At 55.7% G+C, this 17429-nt stretch overlaps 8 protein-coding genes across 8 annotated transcripts; 3 read left to right on the plus strand and 5 right to left on the minus strand.

Moving 5' to 3' along the window:
* Positions 1–1943: 1943 nt before the first annotated feature.
* Positions 1944–2195, plus strand: J7T54_000367 (uncharacterized protein; the record flags this gene model as incomplete). Its single annotated transcript, XM_051509675.1, has 1 exon — positions 1944–2195. The coding sequence occupies one exon, from the start codon at positions 1944–1946 to the stop codon at positions 2193–2195; it is 252 nt and encodes an 83-aa protein (XP_051359328.1).
* Positions 2196–2484: 289 nt separating this feature from the next.
* J7T54_000368 (uncharacterized protein) lies at positions 2485–3444 on the minus strand (the record flags this gene model as incomplete). Its single annotated transcript, XM_051509676.1, has 3 exons — positions 2485–2625; positions 2699–2937; positions 3417–3444. 3 exons carry the CDS (start codon positions 3442–3444, stop codon positions 2485–2487), a joined length of 408 nt encoding a protein of 135 aa, XP_051359329.1.
* Positions 3445–3811: 367 nt separating this feature from the next.
* J7T54_000369 (uncharacterized protein) lies at positions 3812–4708 on the plus strand (the record flags this gene model as incomplete). Its single annotated transcript, XM_051509677.1, has 1 exon — positions 3812–4708. The coding sequence occupies one exon, from the start codon at positions 3812–3814 to the stop codon at positions 4706–4708; it is 897 nt and encodes a 298-aa protein (XP_051359330.1).
* A 72-nt stretch (positions 4709–4780) lies between these two features.
* On the minus strand, positions 4781–6052 carry J7T54_000370 (Endoglucanase EG-like protein; the record flags this gene model as incomplete). The annotated part of the gene is made up of 1 exon (XM_051509678.1): positions 4781–6052. One exon carries the CDS (start codon positions 6050–6052, stop codon positions 4781–4783), a length of 1272 nt encoding a protein of 423 aa, XP_051359331.1.
* A 1331-nt stretch (positions 6053–7383) lies between these two features.
* On the minus strand, positions 7384–8103 carry J7T54_000371 (uncharacterized protein; the record flags this gene model as incomplete). The annotated part of the gene is made up of 1 exon (XM_051509679.1): positions 7384–8103. One exon carries the CDS (start codon positions 8101–8103, stop codon positions 7384–7386), a length of 720 nt encoding a protein of 239 aa, XP_051359332.1.
* Positions 8104–8450: 347 nt separating this feature from the next.
* Positions 8451–9967, minus strand: J7T54_000372 (uncharacterized protein; the record flags this gene model as incomplete). The annotated part of the gene is made up of 2 exons (XM_051509681.1): positions 8451–9721; positions 9778–9967. 2 exons carry the CDS (start codon positions 9965–9967, stop codon positions 8451–8453), a joined length of 1461 nt encoding a protein of 486 aa, XP_051359333.1.
* A 644-nt stretch (positions 9968–10611) lies between these two features.
* On the plus strand, positions 10612–14083 carry J7T54_000373 (Protein transport protein-like protein; the record flags this gene model as incomplete). Its single annotated transcript, XM_051509682.1, has 4 exons — positions 10612–10919; positions 10973–11055; positions 11410–11441; positions 11954–14083. The coding sequence occupies 4 exons, from the start codon at positions 10612–10614 to the stop codon at positions 14081–14083; spliced, it is 2553 nt and encodes an 850-aa protein (XP_051359334.1).
* Positions 14084–14639: 556 nt separating this feature from the next.
* Positions 14640–17159, minus strand: J7T54_000374 (uncharacterized protein; the record flags this gene model as incomplete). The annotated part of the gene is made up of 3 exons (XM_051509683.1): positions 14640–16798; positions 16918–17015; positions 17062–17159. The coding sequence occupies 3 exons, from the start codon at positions 17157–17159 to the stop codon at positions 14640–14642; spliced, it is 2355 nt and encodes a 784-aa protein (XP_051359335.1).
* Positions 17160–17429: the final 270 nt, after the last annotated feature.

A 17429-nucleotide genomic window follows, 5' to 3' on the forward strand; every position in this document is an offset into this window, starting at 1 on the left:
TTCGGGGCGTAGGACGTTACTTATAAAGCTCGCATGAGTCGTGACACTGTTTGAAGCTGCTGGTGAGGATGCACGATCGTCTCGCCCATGACGTACTTGTACATCGGTACCGCCACAATGCACGCCGGGAAGATCCCAGCCCCAGCCAGCCCCAGGGAATAATAGTCCGATGCCGAGAATCAGTATTCCCCGCAACCCACATCGTCTCCGTCCACGTGTGAGGACGCGAAAGCGCAATCAAGGGTGTCACACCGTTCTCAACTTGCAAGACATGACTCTACCAATCGAACAAGCGCTCCATTGAACTCGCGGCCCCCCGTGCTTGCATGGCTGCTCAGCCTGCTCGGGCGGATCTTGAATTATGAAGGTTAACTTCCCCTCCCCGGCCGATCAGCGATTCAGCATGAGGCGCAGCCAGCCAGCCAGCCAGCCAGCCAGCCAGCCAATAGTCACTGGGCGCAAGGGGCTAATCAGCCGCAGTTTTAACTTAAAGTTTGACGTGGCATGGCATCGCCCTGATCTTGCATGCCCTGCATGGATTGCGGGTTGTTGCACGGCACGCTGCCAAGACACCAGAGGCTCGTTTCTAAATTAAACAACCCGATGATGAAGCTGGTGACGCGGCCCTGGGCGGACACGAGGTGGCTTGAATCAGAAGGTGAAGCTGCAGAGTACGTACAGTACCTAGAGAGGCTGTGAGAGCAGAACAAACCGATGAGACGCCAAAATGAACTGTATACTTCTATCGTGGCTACCAGCCGCTGCTAGACTATCTATAATTGCATACCATACCTTATGCATCTATCAGTCCATGGCTTCGACATCCAGCCTGTCGACCGAGGTTCTATGAGGTCGTCGTCCTCTACGCAACATGACCAGGAAAATGGAAATGTTGATCAACACAGGTCTTGACAGATCCCTTGACAGAGCCCAAGAAACGGGTTTTGGCCCCCTTTGACAAGCGCAAGCCGCAGACGCGATGTCAGTCCTGCGCCCAGGGGAAGATCAAGGTATAGGAGAAACCCCCATGGAGTATTTGATCTTGTCGAGGTTGACTTACTTACCTGAAATACGCAGTAGCAAGGTCTCTTTCCACGTGCCTACTTTGCGCGCACGAAGAAATGATGCCGGCCGCCTGTGCAGCCAGAGTCAACCTCCAGCGTCAAGTTTGTCGCTGCTTCAGCGCAGACTCGAGCCCCCTGACTCGTCAACGCTGGTAGCACAGTCTCGGCTTGCTATCTCGCATCTTGACGAGTCCGTGGACGCCATCTACATGAGATACTTTGCCTCGTTTATGGACGGCTGTCGGATCATAGTGGGACTCGGCTGCGACCTCGGCCTCAGACCTGCTACCACCCATGGACGTGTCTCAGCCGTTGCGGAACATGTCTATAGCCATTGGAGCGCTGCAGTCTAGCACGAGGGCTTCAATTCGCTCAGCTCACAGACAAGATGAACCGCGAGTGTTGGCGTTCAGGTTCTACGCTGAGGCTATACAATCCTTGAAACACCGCCTCGGAGAGCAGATGACGTGCTCTGGAGCACATTTCTCCTGGGGATGATTGACGTACTTCACTTGTTCTTGTTCTGGTCTACCAATTTTTCCTGCGGAACAAACTGACTGATGAAAAGCTCCTATCAGAGACGTCGGGTCAGCCGTGGGCAACACATATGCCCTACGGCACATCAAGGCTCTTCCAGCTAGCCGGACCCAACGCTGTGCCAGGCACGGACCTCGGGCGCAGGCTGTTCGATGCTTTCTGTGTACTCGAGTCTAAAAGAGTGTTGTTGTTCGGAATGACACCTTTCTCTCGCGCTACGAGTGGCTGCTGGCCCAGAAGCCCTACGCAAAACTCACCCTGCCCTTTGGACTCTGGCTTCCGAGGGCGTTTAGCTGCTCCACGAGCTGCATCTTCACATTGAAGACATCACCATCTCCCAGAATGGGGCAAGACGAGCCGTTCAACGAGCTCGCCAAGTGCTTCCTCCACGCCATGGTGCTGTTCCATTGCAGGGACTTCACTCTCTACACTTGCTTCGACAATCTGCCGATTCCTTTTCCGTCGTCTGATGGGGTGAGGGAGTACGCCTCGATGGCTCTGGCGACATGCAGAAACATCACCGCCGACGAAACGTCCTCGGCGATCCCCGGCATCATGCTACTCTTCCCTCTTCTAACGGTGCGTGTCCATTAATCGGATCGACAAACACGACTAGAAGTGTTACGGCTTCTAGCAAGGATCTATCAACAGGTGTACATCGTTGCTGATAGGATCAGGGTGTATTTGGAAGAGTGCTGGGCTTTCGAATATGGCATGGGGAGATGAGCTTGCAGGGCCAAATGAGGGATGATATTATCTATCGACATTTGGGAGTAGAGAAGAAAGAGAGTACACAGCCCACTACGTAGAGGCTAACTGGTCCAGTGGATGAAGAGAAAGAAGCAGCTCCTGAATCAGCCTGTATTACCAGCCGATTGACCACTTAATCCGTGGCCTTTGTGTTTAAGAAATCTGTGATGACGCTGGTGCGAAGGGCAGGCGAGAAATAGTCGTCCCCAACCAGCATACCCGTGTTTTCTACGTACACGGTCGTGAGGATCACGCCTTGATACATAATACTCCACTGCAAAACCACAAGCTATGTCAGTACCGTTCAAACACCGCAAGATGATACATGAATGATAAGGGAGACCTACAGCCGCGACGGGATACGTCAAGAACTTCCTGTCCACCAGGCCGCTGTAGACAGCGCCCGACTGAAAAAGAACGTCCTCAGGGAAGATGGAAAAGTTGGGTTTGATAAAGTCCCTCCAGATATCGATCGTGGTCGAGTCGCCCGCGAGGGTGGTGACCGTGTTGTCGACGAGGCCCTCATCTGTGACGTTGGCGTAGTTGAACACGGACGAGACAAGGGTTCCGTCATAGCGAAGTCGACCTGGACGACACCCCTGGATGCCGAGTTTGTGATGAGCCTCGCCGCGATGTTGGACACATTCTCATCCCTTGTCGTTGTGTCGGAGAGAGAGCCACTACAATGGCGAGGAGTTACCACTTGTGCTGGACGAAGCTCGCGGTGAACTCGGGCTTGACCAGCGGCGGCTCTGGCTGCTTTGATCCGGCAGCTTACTGGTTCATCGAATCCGGGAATGTCTTGCAGCCCCCGGCAACCACAGTGCCGGCGAGGAGGAGAGCTGTTGAAGGTGTTCGAGAGGCGGGTGAGGAGGATGAACAGGAGCCCGAACAGCAGAGAACGTCTGTTTTTATATCCACGCAGACACGCGTGCATTTAACTGCTCAAAATACCATCGTCGCCTCTGCCGTTTCTGCCACGCCATCAAATCTCTCCTCTTCCAGTCCCTCGGTGAGCACTTAGATCACAGCGCTCGATTGTTGCCCGATTAGGAAAGAAGCTACGGGTCTTGCGGGTCGTGATGAGGGTCATGTCGCGGGGTCGCTTTTGCTTGCCCCATGGCAAGCTACCCGTATTCGCTCTTCATTCACTCTTCTGTGGACAATATCATTTCACGTTATAAAGCATGAGTGAGATGAAAAGTCTGTTCAGCGGTACAGCTTTGTGTTCTAAGGACAGTAAGAAAATGTTCCCTGCTGTCCCTGAAGATTGCGCCAAGTCACTTGTCAAAGAAGCAGTATCACAACCACAAAAGAAGAGAAGACTGCAAGACATAAAGTGGAGGCTTTTATTTAATCGTTTTGAAATCCCAGACCATAAACTTTCTTCCCTACTTCCCAATGTTCTGTACCCCTTGACACCCATCCCGACGACACGTGCCACGTTACGCCCACCAACGATGACAGACCTGGCTGGTACACCACCGGGCCCAGCCATCGCCGTCACACTACTGCTCACAGCGAGTTCCGTAGCCGCCTATCACATTCTCATCTTCTACAAGCTTTTCTCAAACGGGGCAGATCCTCATCAAGAAGACACCCAGGGAGCCACAAATCCTGAAGACGCTATTTTCGATGATCCTGTCCTGGCCAAGGCGTTTGCTCAGGACCTCCACCACGAGTTGAGCACTCTGGCCACGAAGCATGTCAAGCTACAGATCCAGAAGAACAAGACAGTTTCCACAGCAAAGCTGTATGAAGCCAGAACCATACGGCTCGCGGCGTATCTAAAACACACCAAAGAGAAGTACAAATCTCTCAAGAAGGCATCGGCAGCCAGCACTGGTCCACGCACAGATGACTCGCAGTATCTACTTGAACTGATGGACTATGTAGAGAATATACGAGAGAACTACGACACGCTCCTGCAAGCGTATACAGTTCTGAGGCAGGCTGCACGACAAATTCAAGAGGAGAACGCAACCGTTCGAGAAGCACTCCCCTCCTCCACCAATGATTTGACGAGCACTGCCCCGTCATTATTGGAAGAAATTAAAAACCAAATCATGGCGAGGCTCAAGACTGAGAATGAGGCATACATCGCGCAGATCCAGAAGCTGACAGCAGAAAAACAGGAGTGGAAGGAAGAACGAACTGCTCTTCGTGAGGCTATGGATTCTATGCTCCATGACAGTACCCTCTCCCACGTTGGTGATGAAGCGTACTACGCAGACGAGAGCTGGCTCTCTGATGGCCAGAATGGCTCTACGTCGCATGACGGGAACTTGGCGACTGAATTGCAGGATGCCATCGGCAACGAATGGACGAGTGAGGACGGACTCAGAGAAACGGACTAGTAATACCACAGACATGAATCTGAATAGCAGAGTAGGCAGTCGAACATTCTAACTCCTCAGTATTTACATCCTCTATACCTTGCTGCGCCTGCTCTTGCACTTGGACGGATCCTTGAACGTGGAGCCAATCTCGCCCCACTTGATGTTGCTGTAGGTGACCTCGGGCCTGGGCTCGACCTTGACAATCTCGTCGGGGTGGCCCTCGGTCGGGTTGCAAGGCCCGGCCTCCCCGCCGTCCAGCCACTGCATGTTGCCGCCGCGGTCCCACCAGATGCTCATGGCCAGCACCATACCACGGGTCATGGCCTCGCCCATGCCGGCTGTGGCACCGAGGCGCAAGAAGTGCTCGGCGTAGGTGGCCTCGCAGAGCTCGTCGTTGAGGTAGTCGATCTGGGGGAGCGAGGGGCGAACGACCTCGCCGTTGTCGATCAGACGGCCGTCCTGAATGTACATGCGGTGGAAGCCGGTCAGGATGCCGTTCTCGTCAGCCGGGTACTGCGAGATGACGGTAAAGGGCCGCGTCGTGTCCACCTCGAGACCGAGGCCGTAGTGCTCCTCGTTGTCGAATCGCCAGGCGTTGTAGGCGCACCCGGGCTTGTCGCAGATGCCGTCCGCCTCGCACTCGGCACCCTCGCACTCGACGAGGCCCGTGACGTTGCAGGGGTGGGGGGCCACGTGCATGGCGCGCGAGTTGGCCTCGAAGATGTCCATTTCGTTGCAGCAGGCCCCGTAGCCCTCCAGGTTGGGCTCGCCACCGATAAAGGGGGTAGTGTAGCATTGGGCGTCGCAGTAGCCGGTGCCCCAGTATGCACCAGCCTGGTTCAACTCGGACAGACCGCCATCGGCAGGCATTTCGGATAGATAGAGCGCGCCATTCATGCCGCAGGGAAGATTCGAAACGTCGACGTCGAACGTGAACTCCTTGCCAGTGAGGCTCAGCATCTCGTACGTCTCCTTGTCCTCGCTCAGCAGGTAGACGCGGGGCGACAGCTCAGCGCCGTTGTCACCCAGCAGCTCCATCCTCATGGAAGCGCCTTCGGTGAACACGCCAACCTTGGTGTAGTCCTCGACACCCTGCATGATGCAGTTCTGTTGACATGTTTCGGCGTCGGGGCAAGCAGTGGCGTTGGGCGGGTTGCCCCAGCTGCCGCAGTTGTACTCGGGCGCGTCGACTTGATACACGGGGTGGGCGAGCGAGTCGAGCACGACATATGTGTTCTTCTGGAGGCAGCCTCCGTCTTTTGTGCACTCCCATGTTGTGAGTCCGGGGTGATTCTCTGGCTTGTCGCCAGGGGACTGAGCGGCGGCGAGGCCAACGAGAGCTGAGGCGAGAAACAGAGCCATGGTGATAATGAGCTTTCTTGCTTGCTGGGTCGTCCTCGGAGTATAGTCCGTAGTGTATGAACTCTTTCTTTATATCTTCCCTATACCGCAGACTTCCCCTCATGAACCCCCTATCCGTGGCACAACACCCCAGTGTCTGGCATGGCCAAACGGCATGCGTCCGCAGAAACTGCAGCAGAGAACATCCGAACATCGGCATGCCGGCCCTCGCACCGACATATCTCCATGTTCAACGGCAGTGGCCTATCGTGGGGCGCCATGGGGTATCGACGCAGTGATCCTGGGCAGTCAGGGGTCGAAAACTTAAAATGGGTGCCCTAAACGGGAAACGGAGGTGCAATCCTCCGTAGAAGCACAAAGAGTCCCTGGTTAATACAATCTCCGAAACGCAGGCTAAGTTGCATGCAGCAAGTGCGGAGAAAATGGAGATGCTGGGTAGCATTGCCATCCAGGCACAGGAAGCCGCAGGCATTTCCGGCTCAATCGCCATGCCGGTTGATGTGTTGCAGTCGGCGCCTGTCCCGACATACGAATAGCCGCCTCTTCATTTGCCTACCGGTGGCCCATCGTCGTTGAACCCCGCGAGCCGGCCACATGCCCTTCGATCTCTGATCTGGTTTGATTGCGGTGCTCTCCAGCGCAGCTCGTCAGGGCAGCAGCGGAGCATCCCCGATCTATGTATGGTGCGTACCCCATCGTTGGCGGTGATGAGCTGAGCGTTTCGCGTGTATTTACGCTCTTTCTGATAAAAGCTTGTCCGAGTAGAGTGCATGAGCCGCAGTCTCCGCGCCAGATCCAGCGTTAGCCCCCGAATGCTTAATTCAACTTCAGCGCCTGTAGCGGACCTGGCCCAATCATGCTACAACAGATCGCTTTACATGCGTGCCCACATGGCACCTTGCGAATGTTGCCAGGTGAGCCCGCCCCGTGGTGAGGGTGTCTGGGCGTCGCTGGTGTCCAGCGCAGGTCATCCATTCCGTGTGTGCCTGGAAGTTGGAACTGGCCAGGTGGCAACATGCAGCCCAGCGCATAAGCAAGCCTGAGGACTGAAGAATGCCAAGGATATTGGCACCAATACTTTCCAAGGTATTCTCGCATGCACGCCTAGTGTGGTTGCGGTCCGCGGTAACGTCTTCCGATCACTCAGTGTGCGTATCACTAAGCCGACAATGTTCCTTTGTGATCCACCAATCGATATACGCATTGCCTCATGACGTTGATGTATACGGATCTGAGCTTTGGGTTCAAAAGATCAGCCATGCGCAGAAATACAGAAAGATGTTGTCGTTCTGCCGCTTCTTAACGTGACCCCTGGTCCCTAGTGTACTCACTCACTTCAACCCGTCACCTCCCGTCTTCTCCCCTCGCAGAATCTGCTCGACGTCGGCGCGACCAAACATTTCCCTCTCCATCCTCTTCGTCCGCTCCTTTTCTCTTTTCACTTCGCGCTTCAGCTCCTTGTTGGTCAGTTTGACCTCCTTCTCCTTCTTCTCCACAGCTGGCACCACAGCGCCGACGCCGAGCGTGTCCTCCTTGAGAGCGACCTTAATGGGGAATCGCCGTCCTTCGCCCTGCGACCCAAGGCCGACACGAGCATCGGGATCCCACCCCTGGGACCGGAGGGTTTGCAAGCCCATCCGGGACCGGTCGAGGTGGGATGGCGGGTGCGAGTGTTGTAGCGAGACCTGATGGGCCAGAGTCTGCTCATGACTTTTTGGATCCCCCTTGATCTCCAAACCGCACGTCTCACATATTGACATGGTGCCCTGCTCGAGTTTATGGCCCGCGAGGCCTTTGCCAGCCGTCTCACCGCCGGAGCTAGAGGTCATGACGACGCTGGCGTAGAGGTCGCTGATTGCCGTGCCCCTCTCGCGTGTCATTTGTGAAGATGCAGAGGTGTCATCGTCTTCTGTAGCACGGACAAATTCAACCTTTTGACGTTTGAGACCGCTGCCAAAGGCCCGTTTGCGGTGCAACGGGAGCTCATCACGGTCGTAGTCGTCGCGATCGTGTTCGTCGTCATCAGCTTTGTAGGGTCGTCGCATCGCCATTGTGACGCTCTATGGAGGTGTCGACTTCAAGGCATGATGTTGCGCGTCCTCGTCATCGAGACGTAGTCCGCGAGTATTAGAGGTGCCACGATGAGGGTGTGAAGATGAGGCAATCAAAAGACTGCATTCGTCTTGCAGAGGGCGACAGCGCGCGGGGCAGATGGGGGTGCGGTGCAGGGTGGCCACATCGTTGTCAGCACTAACTTAAGTTACGTTAGTTAACTTAGACTAAGTTAGTTAAGTTAAATTGCATAAGGCATCAAATCGGCTTCGCTTTCGCCAAAACACGGCTATCTACGTCCAAGTTATGTACTTGTTTCTGTTTCAACCATCACAAACGTTCATGATCAAGTCTCTCTCCTCACTCTGTTCTTGGTCGTTCCACGCGCCCGCGCCCTCTGAACAAGCTCGTCATTCAAGCCTTGACGCCAATCGCATCCCTCGGCAAACTCGCACATCTTGCACTTGAATGCTTCTTCGATGGTAACGCCTCTCGCTTTCCGCTCACCATGCCACCACTGCATGTACTTTGCCAAATATTCATCCAATGCATAGTTTGACAATGGGAAATCGTGCACGTCGAGCTGCCGCCCGTCGTCACGATGGAGATACTGTACGCGCAGCATGGTTCCCAGTGACTCTGCCCCCTGAGGGAACGTGGTGCGGACCTCTTCTTCCACTAAAGACAGGAGCTCTCGCAAGGAGTTGTACTTGACCAGATCAGGTTCCGACTGCGGTGCCTCCCCAAAATCTCCGGCTCTGGTTCCGTGGGATGGATCAGAAAGCTCTGGTATCGACACGCTCGAAGCGTCTACGAACACTTCGTCGTGCAGACTTCCAATCTGCGCGAGAAAGGTGTCCGTGAATTGGTCGTCCGGGTCCAACCCGAATCGCCGAAACACTTGGAAGAAGTCCAACTTGCCAGAGGCAATCTGTGATAGAAACCGATGGTATAGCGACAACTGAATCTTTGCGGGACGAAGTTGCGCGTTCGAGACCGGTTGCAGAGAACCTCTCGTTTTCACATCCGCAAGATACATCTTCTTGTGGTCCCCGCTTGTCCTGCTCGGGAAGTAATCCAATACTTTCCTCTGCGAGGGCAGTAGTTGGGATTCTTGACTTGACAGCTCCTCTTCGAAAGCGGGGTCGGGGTGATCATAGGAGATGCTGTCAATCACGCCGCTGACGAGCTTGTTCTCGTCGACCATGCCCCAGACCTCCAGCTCCCGTGTCAAGCCGGTCTCTCGCAGTGTTCGCAATCCTTGCACAAAGTTCCACAGCTTGAGGGCGAATCCGTCCTCTTTAGTCAGAATCTCCACTTTGACGGCCGTGTGCACCTCATCTTCGAGCTTCCGGTGCACTTTGCTACCCTTTTTCATGGCCGCTGTCCTTGTGCGTCTTCCGAATGGGAGTCTTGTCAAGGTGTACTCATATTGCAGTTCACACCATGCGCCACTCGTCAGGTCGCTCACAGAGAGCGGCTTTCGTGGGAAACAGCGGAACTTTTGCAGGGGGGATCGCTCGTCGCCAGGTTCGGGAGCAGCCGTCTTGTGGAAGAAGGTGGACGCAGTGGGGAGGTCTTTCGAGGCCGACTCGACGCGCTCGAGGGCACTGGCTACTAATCGCTTCGTCAGTCAGTCCAACTCTCACTCTGGACAGAGCAAGGGTGCGTACAGTTTGGGTATGTAACCTCTTCCTGGAGCGACACGGGTGTAGGGAGGCTGTCCACGCCCTGTGTGACCAGAGGCGCATCGTGACCCTTGACGGGGACGGCATCGATCTGATCCAAAGCTAGAAGCGACAGCTCGTCGTCCGTTGTGAAGTCGTAGCCAAACTCGTCGTCACTGTGAGATTGGGCGGCCATATTTGCCGCCACGGTTGTGATGAATCATGATGCCTGCGTTGGCGCGCGTTCGGAGGGGGTGCCGCAGTCTTATCAAGGGTCCAGCCAGGTGACGTGCCGTGCCGAGGGGAAGGATACGCGACGCGGAGTCACGTGTACCAGGCACCGACAAGTAAAGTGCTAGGCACCCGTCAGCCACCGGCATCTCAAATATGTACTTGCAGTGTGCACAGTTGACGATATTATTACTTGGCATCCGTGTCCGTACTTTTCAGGCATTTGATTTACTACACTCAGAGGCACAAACCAAAGCCTCCCTGCGTGACAACCGGCAGCACCAGATTTGTCCTGGCCTTGGTGGTCTTGTTACTGGCCAAGTTTGTCCATGTTATTAGTGGTCAGGCGGCACAGCCACGTCCCTTCAGCTGTCCATGTTTCAGGTCACCTCAGCTTGAAGCGCTCGCCGACCGATAATATGCTGCCTAGCTGCATTTAGGGGCTTGTTGAGGCCAGCGCGATACGAAGTCGTGTCAAACACTATCGTGGCTGTTAGTGCTGACATCTGGGTAGGCAACAATTGTCTACGGATACAAAGGCTTCCTTTGCCCACCGAACGTCCTCTTGATAGGTGTGTGCACGTGTGTGACAACTCGACACTTTTTGCAATGGAGTCCATATTGCGACACAGAGGCGCCAATCCTCGTTCCAAACAAACTCCGCCAGGAGATGGCGCGACTGGCACGTCGTCTTTCATGGCCTTGCCCACCGAAATTCACCTCGCCATCTCCCAGCAGCTCATCTACCCTGACGCTTTGTCGTTGAAGCACGTCAACCGATATTTCTACAGCTTCGTGGACACTGGCACGAAACTCAAGGTCGATTGGTTGATTTCTAGGCGCATGCTGCACCTAGAATGTCCCGCAAAAAGATGCGACATGCGAAGTGACATTCGGTTCTGCCGCGGGAGCGTGCCGTAAGTCCGACTTCGATCGTTGCTAGCTATAGTCCTTGGATTGACTTTCACAGCCTTCTCATGAAGCGACGGAGAGAGCACATTGAGTGCGAGTCGCGCCCCGGCCTGGGATGTCTCGTGTACGGTACCAAAAGATGTACGAACAAGACAAAGATGACTTGGTGGCGACGCGTGCTTGGTACGAAATTCACGGTCGAGCTATGGTGGCTTGTCCTGACAATGGTCCCGGTCGTATGTTGCTGGGTGTGGATTTTGGAGTTCTTGAGAACTTAGCGAGCATGCTTCACTTGCAGATCGGTGCATATTGCATAATTAATATTAATATTATCCAGTGAAGAATCAAGAATCATCATTGCACGAACAGCATGGTGGCTCGAATTGGCGATAAGATAGATACCTCAGTCAACTAAGATCGATCAGCCGCGCGATGACCTCACTCTCTTAGAACTCACTTTGCACAACCTGTCCAGCTTGCTAAACCTTATCACAGGCAGCACAGGAATCTTTGCGCAGTGCATGTATGTAAGGTAGTTGAATAAGAGCTCTTCAAGACATCTTCCTCGGAACAAACTTCGTATGAACCCAGCGTTGGCGCATTCCTCAGACGGCTCGCATGACTTCCAGGGGTTTGATGGCCGAAGCTCCAGGACCCCGCCATGCCTTTCTCGGGACACATGCAACGCCAAACCTCCGACCTCGAGCCATTGAACACGACATCATCGCCAGCCCCATTACCGTGGCACCCTCTACCGTTGCGTGTCGCCTCTGCTTCGACGAGACTGTGATTCATCCCTGCGCCAGTCTAGAACATCAGGCAGCGACTGCCGACTCGTGACCGGCCGCTAGGCCACCACCGCCCACCATGCCCCTGTCCGTCATTGAGGAGCAGCGCAACAGTAAGCAAGAATAGTGTCGCAAGTCAAGTCCCAACTAATCAGAACGGCAGTCATCCTTCAAGAGATCAAGAATATCACAAGAGGCGACGTACTGCCACCCGAGCCCCCTGTTCCGACCTCGACTGACCGCCTCGACAGTGGAAATGCCTGATTGTCGACACGAACTCCAAAAAGATTGTCGACAACTGCGTGAACGAAGATGCCATCCTCAATATTAACATCGCGAGTCCGTACTTTCTCCTACTTGTCCCTACAGAACTCAAGGCTAACCAGCAAGACATTGAGCGGATCGAGGATCGTCGCGAGCAAAACCCCGACATGGACGCCATCTACATCCTCTCCCCCGAACCGCACATTGTCGACTGTCTCCTGCACGACTTCAGCACACGCAAATACCGGTCTGCATTTCTTGTCTGGACAAACCTGCTGCCTGCGGAGTTGAGGCGCAAGATTGACGAGTTTCCGGGTGTGCGACAGCTACGATCCAGTACCAAAACGCTCTTCATCGACTTCTACCCCCGCGAGTCGCATCTAATCACCTTCCGGGATCCGTGGAGTTTCCCTGTTTTATACCACAGAGAATGCGACTCGCTCGTCGCCGCTCATCTCAAGACGACGGCGCAGAGAATTGCCGGGATATGTATAACGCTCTGCGAGTACCCCAAGGTGCGCTACTACAAACCTCGAGAACCCACCTGGGAGTCAGCGGTGTTGTGCTCCCATCTGGCGAACTTTGTGCAGCAGGAGCTCGACATGTACGCGCAATGGAACAAGAATTTCCCTCCGCCGTCGACCCGACCACAGGGCACCTTGCTCATTACCGACCGCGCCATGGACACCATATCACCCCTCGTGCACGAGTTTACATACCAAGCCATGGCCCATGATCTCCTGTCGATAAAGGAGGGCGAAAAGGTCACATACCATACCACAATCAACCAGGGGACGCCAGAGGCGGAGGAGAAGGACATGGAATTGAGCGACAAGGACAAGATCTGGGTAGAGAACCGGCATCGCCACATGAAGGACACCATTGATAAATTGATGGGCGACTTTCGCCGATTCCTGGAAGACAATCCGCATTTCGCGAACGACGCGGACACCACCAATCTCAACGCAATCAGGGACATGCTGGCGGGCCTTCCGCAGTTTCAGGAGATGAAGGAGGCGTACTCACTGCACCTAACCATGGCGCAAGAATGCATGAACATCTTTCAGCACCAGAAGCTGCCTGATGTCGCCTCATCGGAACAGACCATGGCCACCGGGCTGGATGAGGACTACCGCAAACCGAAAAACGTTCTCGACGCCGTGGTGCGGTTGTTAGACGATGAGGCCATCAAGCCCGCGGACCGACTCCGTCTCATCATCCTCTACGTCCTGTACCGCGACGGCGTCGTCCTGGAAGACATCAAGCGCCTTCTCGCGCACGCATCACTGCCACAGTCCGACATCAGCCCCTTCTCCGCTCTCGAATTCCTCGGTGGCCGTGCCATCCGCCGCGAGCTCAAAGATATTAAACCTCCTCGACACATACTCTTCCCCAAAGACCCTCGCAACGCCCCGCAAAACGAGGAGTACTCGCTTTCCAGACACGACCCCGTTCTCAAATCAGTGCTGGAGAACCTCACAAAGGGAACTCTCGACAGCGTCGACTTCCCCTATGTCAAACCGCCCATCGATCCCAATGAAGACCTCCTGCTCGCCCAGGGCGCCTCGCTCCGCGCTGGTGGGCCTCGTCCCAACTGGGCCGCCGCCGGTCGTCGCCAAACCGACACCAACCGCCAACGTATCCTCGTCTTCTTCGCAGGCGGCGCCACCTACTCCGAGGCCCGCGTGGCCTACGAGGTCTCCCACGAGAGGAACAAGGACATCATCCTTGCCACCTCACACATGCTCACGCCATCCCTCTACATCAGACAACTCGGCGATCTCTGCCGCGGACGGCGACAGCTCGACCTCCCCGCCGACAGACCCAAGCCACGCGCCCCGGCACACGTTTTCGAACGTCCAGCGCCACCACCTCAGCAGCTACAACCACACGCCTCGCTCCCAGCGGCTCCTCATCCAGGCGCCATGAGGCCACCTCCGCAACAACAACCCGCGCCTAGCCCACGGGGTCCCAGTCCCAACCACCCACCTCGCGTCCCCCCGCCTCCCACGCAACAGATGGACAACTTGTCTATGGGAGGCGGTCCCGAGAACGGTACGGGAGGTAAACTGCACAAGGAGAAGAAGAGGCGTAATTTCCTAGGTATGAAGAAATAGGAATCTTTGTCCAGTCTGAACCAGTCCGCCATCAACAGCGCATCGAGCGCGAGCCTGCAGCAGGAAAGCTCGTCTGTAGGCGGCAGTCTACGGGGCAGCATAGGCGCGAGAAGAAAGACGGGGAGTCCGATAAGGAAGCAGGATTGAGGCGGAAGTAGTTGCATGGAGCGCGGAGTTTTGCGCTTTTCTTTTGAAGTATTCAGATCACTAGGGATTAGTTGAATCGCGCCCCAATGTACATATCAGTCAGGGTGTATATAAGGGCATACATCGAGCACTTGACAAGGGTAATTGTCCAAGGTAGAGTCCATCGAAAGTGGGCTTATTCATCGGCTTGCTACCAATTTTGAAGCTAGCGTGTTTAAAACCCCAAATGCAGCGGCACCAACATTGATTTGTTTTTCGGATACCAAAAGTATCTTGCTCAAAAACATAGTCTCCCTGTCAATGCTGGGTCTCCCATGTACAGCAAACCAGCCATAGGCCCACGAGCAAGTGTGCTCCAAGCTGCATTGATAACAATGTCGCTATCGACTCTGGCAACGGCGGTTAGTCCCTAACCCCTGAAGTTACCGCCCCGACCCCCATTTGGCGGGGGCATTCCACGCTCATACAGCCCGCCAGCAAACTCGGGTCCAGGTGGTCCATTAAACCCACCCATACCTGGTGGCATGAAGCCATGGGGCGGACCGTTAAAAAACCCGGGCGGGGGAGGTCCCATTCCACGCGGCGGCATGTTGCCCAGGTGTTCTGGGTGTGGTGGCATTGGCCTCATGTTAGGAGGAAACATGCCAGCCATGGCAGGAGGGAGAGGTCCATTGCGTCCCGGTATGGCTGGTCCGCCAGGGCCGCCGCCCACCAGGCCGGGAGGCGCAATCATGTGACGTTGCTGCTGAGTCTGTTGTTGGGGAGGCGGAGGCGGCGGCGGCGGCTGCTGAGACGCTTGATGCTGCTGAAGGTGTGGCGGCAGAGGCCCGCCAGGGCCGCTAATGAAGCCTGGCGGGGGACCCTGCTCAAGTCTGTCCAGCCCAGGCGGTGGCTGCGGTCGTTGCAAGATCTGGGTTGGCGGCGGAGGCCCTCGGTATTCGCTGTCGCCTCCTCGGAAGCTCTCATCCATGCCAAAGCCTGGTGGCGGACCTGGACGCATTCGAGGGCCCTGAGGTCCGCGACCGTCTGGTCCAAACTCGGTTTCGCGATCGTGAGGGTGGGGCATGGGGCCTGGTCCGTTTTGCTTGTTGGCCTGCTGTGCTGCGCGCAGCATCGCCGAATCCGTGCGCGGACCATCTGACCCTGCGCGCATCAGGTTCATAAGAAACTCGGTGTTACTGTTGCTCCTTTGAGGAACGTCGGCTCGGCTGGAGCTCTGGCTAGAGACTCGTTGATGCTGTTGCTGGCCACTCAGGTCCTGCAACAGCTGCTCAGGGCGGGCGTTTTGTTGCGGTCGAGGTGCGTGGATATCGGTTGTGTGATGCTGGAGTGGGGGCCGCCCCAGCAGACCACCTTCCTGGAAAGGCGAGCGCATAGCTCCCTTTGGCCCGTTGTCGCCAGGAGTGACTTGCTGCTGGAGTTGCGGTTGCGGTGGCGCGGTAAACGGCGAAACACCGCCAGGGGAGCTGCTCATCGTCTGTTTCTGTAGCTTGGACAACAATAGTTGGAAAGCCTGTTTCTCCTCGTTGGTGTTCTGGCCCGGCGTGCTCGACATGCCTGCCAAGGCACCAAGCAGTCCATTCATACCAGAGGGCGGAGGTGGAGGCGCAGCTGCAGCAGATGTGGCTGGCTCGGTCTTGGGAGCTTCCTGGTTGAAGAAGGATGTGAATCGTGACGACTTGCCCGAAGGTTTGGCCGCAGACGGCTTTGACTCGCCACCGTCCTGGTCTGACGGACTGCCGAAAGCAGCAAAGAACTTGTCTGGCCCAGGGGCGACGGCTGGCGATGGCCGTACAGGAGGTTTTGCCTTTTCCTGGGCCGGCTCAGAAAGGGGAGCCGATGCTGGCCCCGCAGAAGTCGTAGTGGCTTCACCCTTTGACTTCTTCATGTCAGCCAGCCACTTTTTGAAGTCTTCTTGCGTCCTGGCTTCAGCTTGGGGGGCTGCCGGCTCGTCAAACCATTCAGGTTCGCGTTCGCCTCGCTGGTCGCGACCTCCACCCCACCTTCGATCCTGTCGATGATCTGTTCGCGAAGAGACGTGATCTTCTACAGCCTCAGCTTCGGGATCACGCTCTCTCCAGCTCTTGGCCCGATCCATTCGTTCGCGCTTTTCGGGCACGCGACTCTCGCTGTTCTCAGTCTTGTGACGCGCGAGGCCATTGCGAGGTCGGCCATCCTCTTCGCCGTCCTTATTATCCCTGTTGGTACCCTCATATAGACGGACTGAGCGCTCTTCGCGGTCACGTGGTGTCCTCTTCTCGTCCCGAAAACTGCCACCCATGCGGCCCTGGAGGAACTTCTCGGCGCCGTCTGCCCCGAAGCTTTTCCTAGGCTTCACGGTACTCCAGCCCTCGCTGTCCTGGTCACCCCCCTCGCGACGCCGCAGGGAGTTGGTGTTACGCCCGTCGCGGAAGCGTTCGGCATCTGCGTCGCCAACGCGGTTTCTCAAATTAGCAAAGCGCCCCGTGCCGTCGCTGTCACGAATAATCCTGTCATTGTCTGATAACTTGTTTCGACCGGCGGAGGTGAAGGATGTGCGGGGAGGCCCAAAGACAATATCGTCAGGGTCTGCGTCATGTTAGCCTAGCTGTTGACCGAGCGTCCGCACGGGTACCGACTGTTTGCGCTGTTTCGAGAGACATGACGGTTCGATTCAGGTCGGCGGTTGGTTTGGTCAATCAGTGTACCATCTGTCAGAGTGTTCTTGTCGAATCGACCCATTTGCAATTGTTGACTGCGCGTAGACTGGCTCGGCTGACGACTCTGCTGTTGCTGCTCGTTGGACCTGGCGTTGTCAATTGTAGTTCGCGGGGCGGAAGGAGAAAACTCACCCCATCCACTCCTCCAGCGGAGGCAGATTATCTGGACGGGTGCATAGCGGTGAGTTCTGCAAAGAGAGCAAGAAATCTAGCTCGTATTTGATGACCATGTTGGCTGGCTGGACGCGCAAGGCGCATCCACTGCTGGTGGCCGCCGATGACCACTCGCAAAGGGTCGGTCTGGTATCGAAGTCGAACTATCCGCAAAGAATGGCTAAGCTGGCACGTATGATTGTTGTGGAAAGAAGATACTGCTTGAAGCTTGTGGTTAGGCAGCGGTGGGCGATAATTGTGCACTTCAATCGCTCGCCTTTCGGTGGGACAAAAATCCCTTGTGAACTGTACCGGAAATAGGTGATGTCACAGGCACAGAGGATGGA

The sequence above is a fragment of the Emericellopsis cladophorae genome (assembly GCF_022114955.1).
Source record: "Emericellopsis cladophorae strain MUM 19.33 chromosome Unknown NODE_67_length_117147_cov_119_048886, whole genome shotgun sequence".
Classification (NCBI taxonomy): domain Eukaryota; kingdom Fungi; phylum Ascomycota; class Sordariomycetes; order Hypocreales; family Bionectriaceae; genus Emericellopsis; species Emericellopsis cladophorae.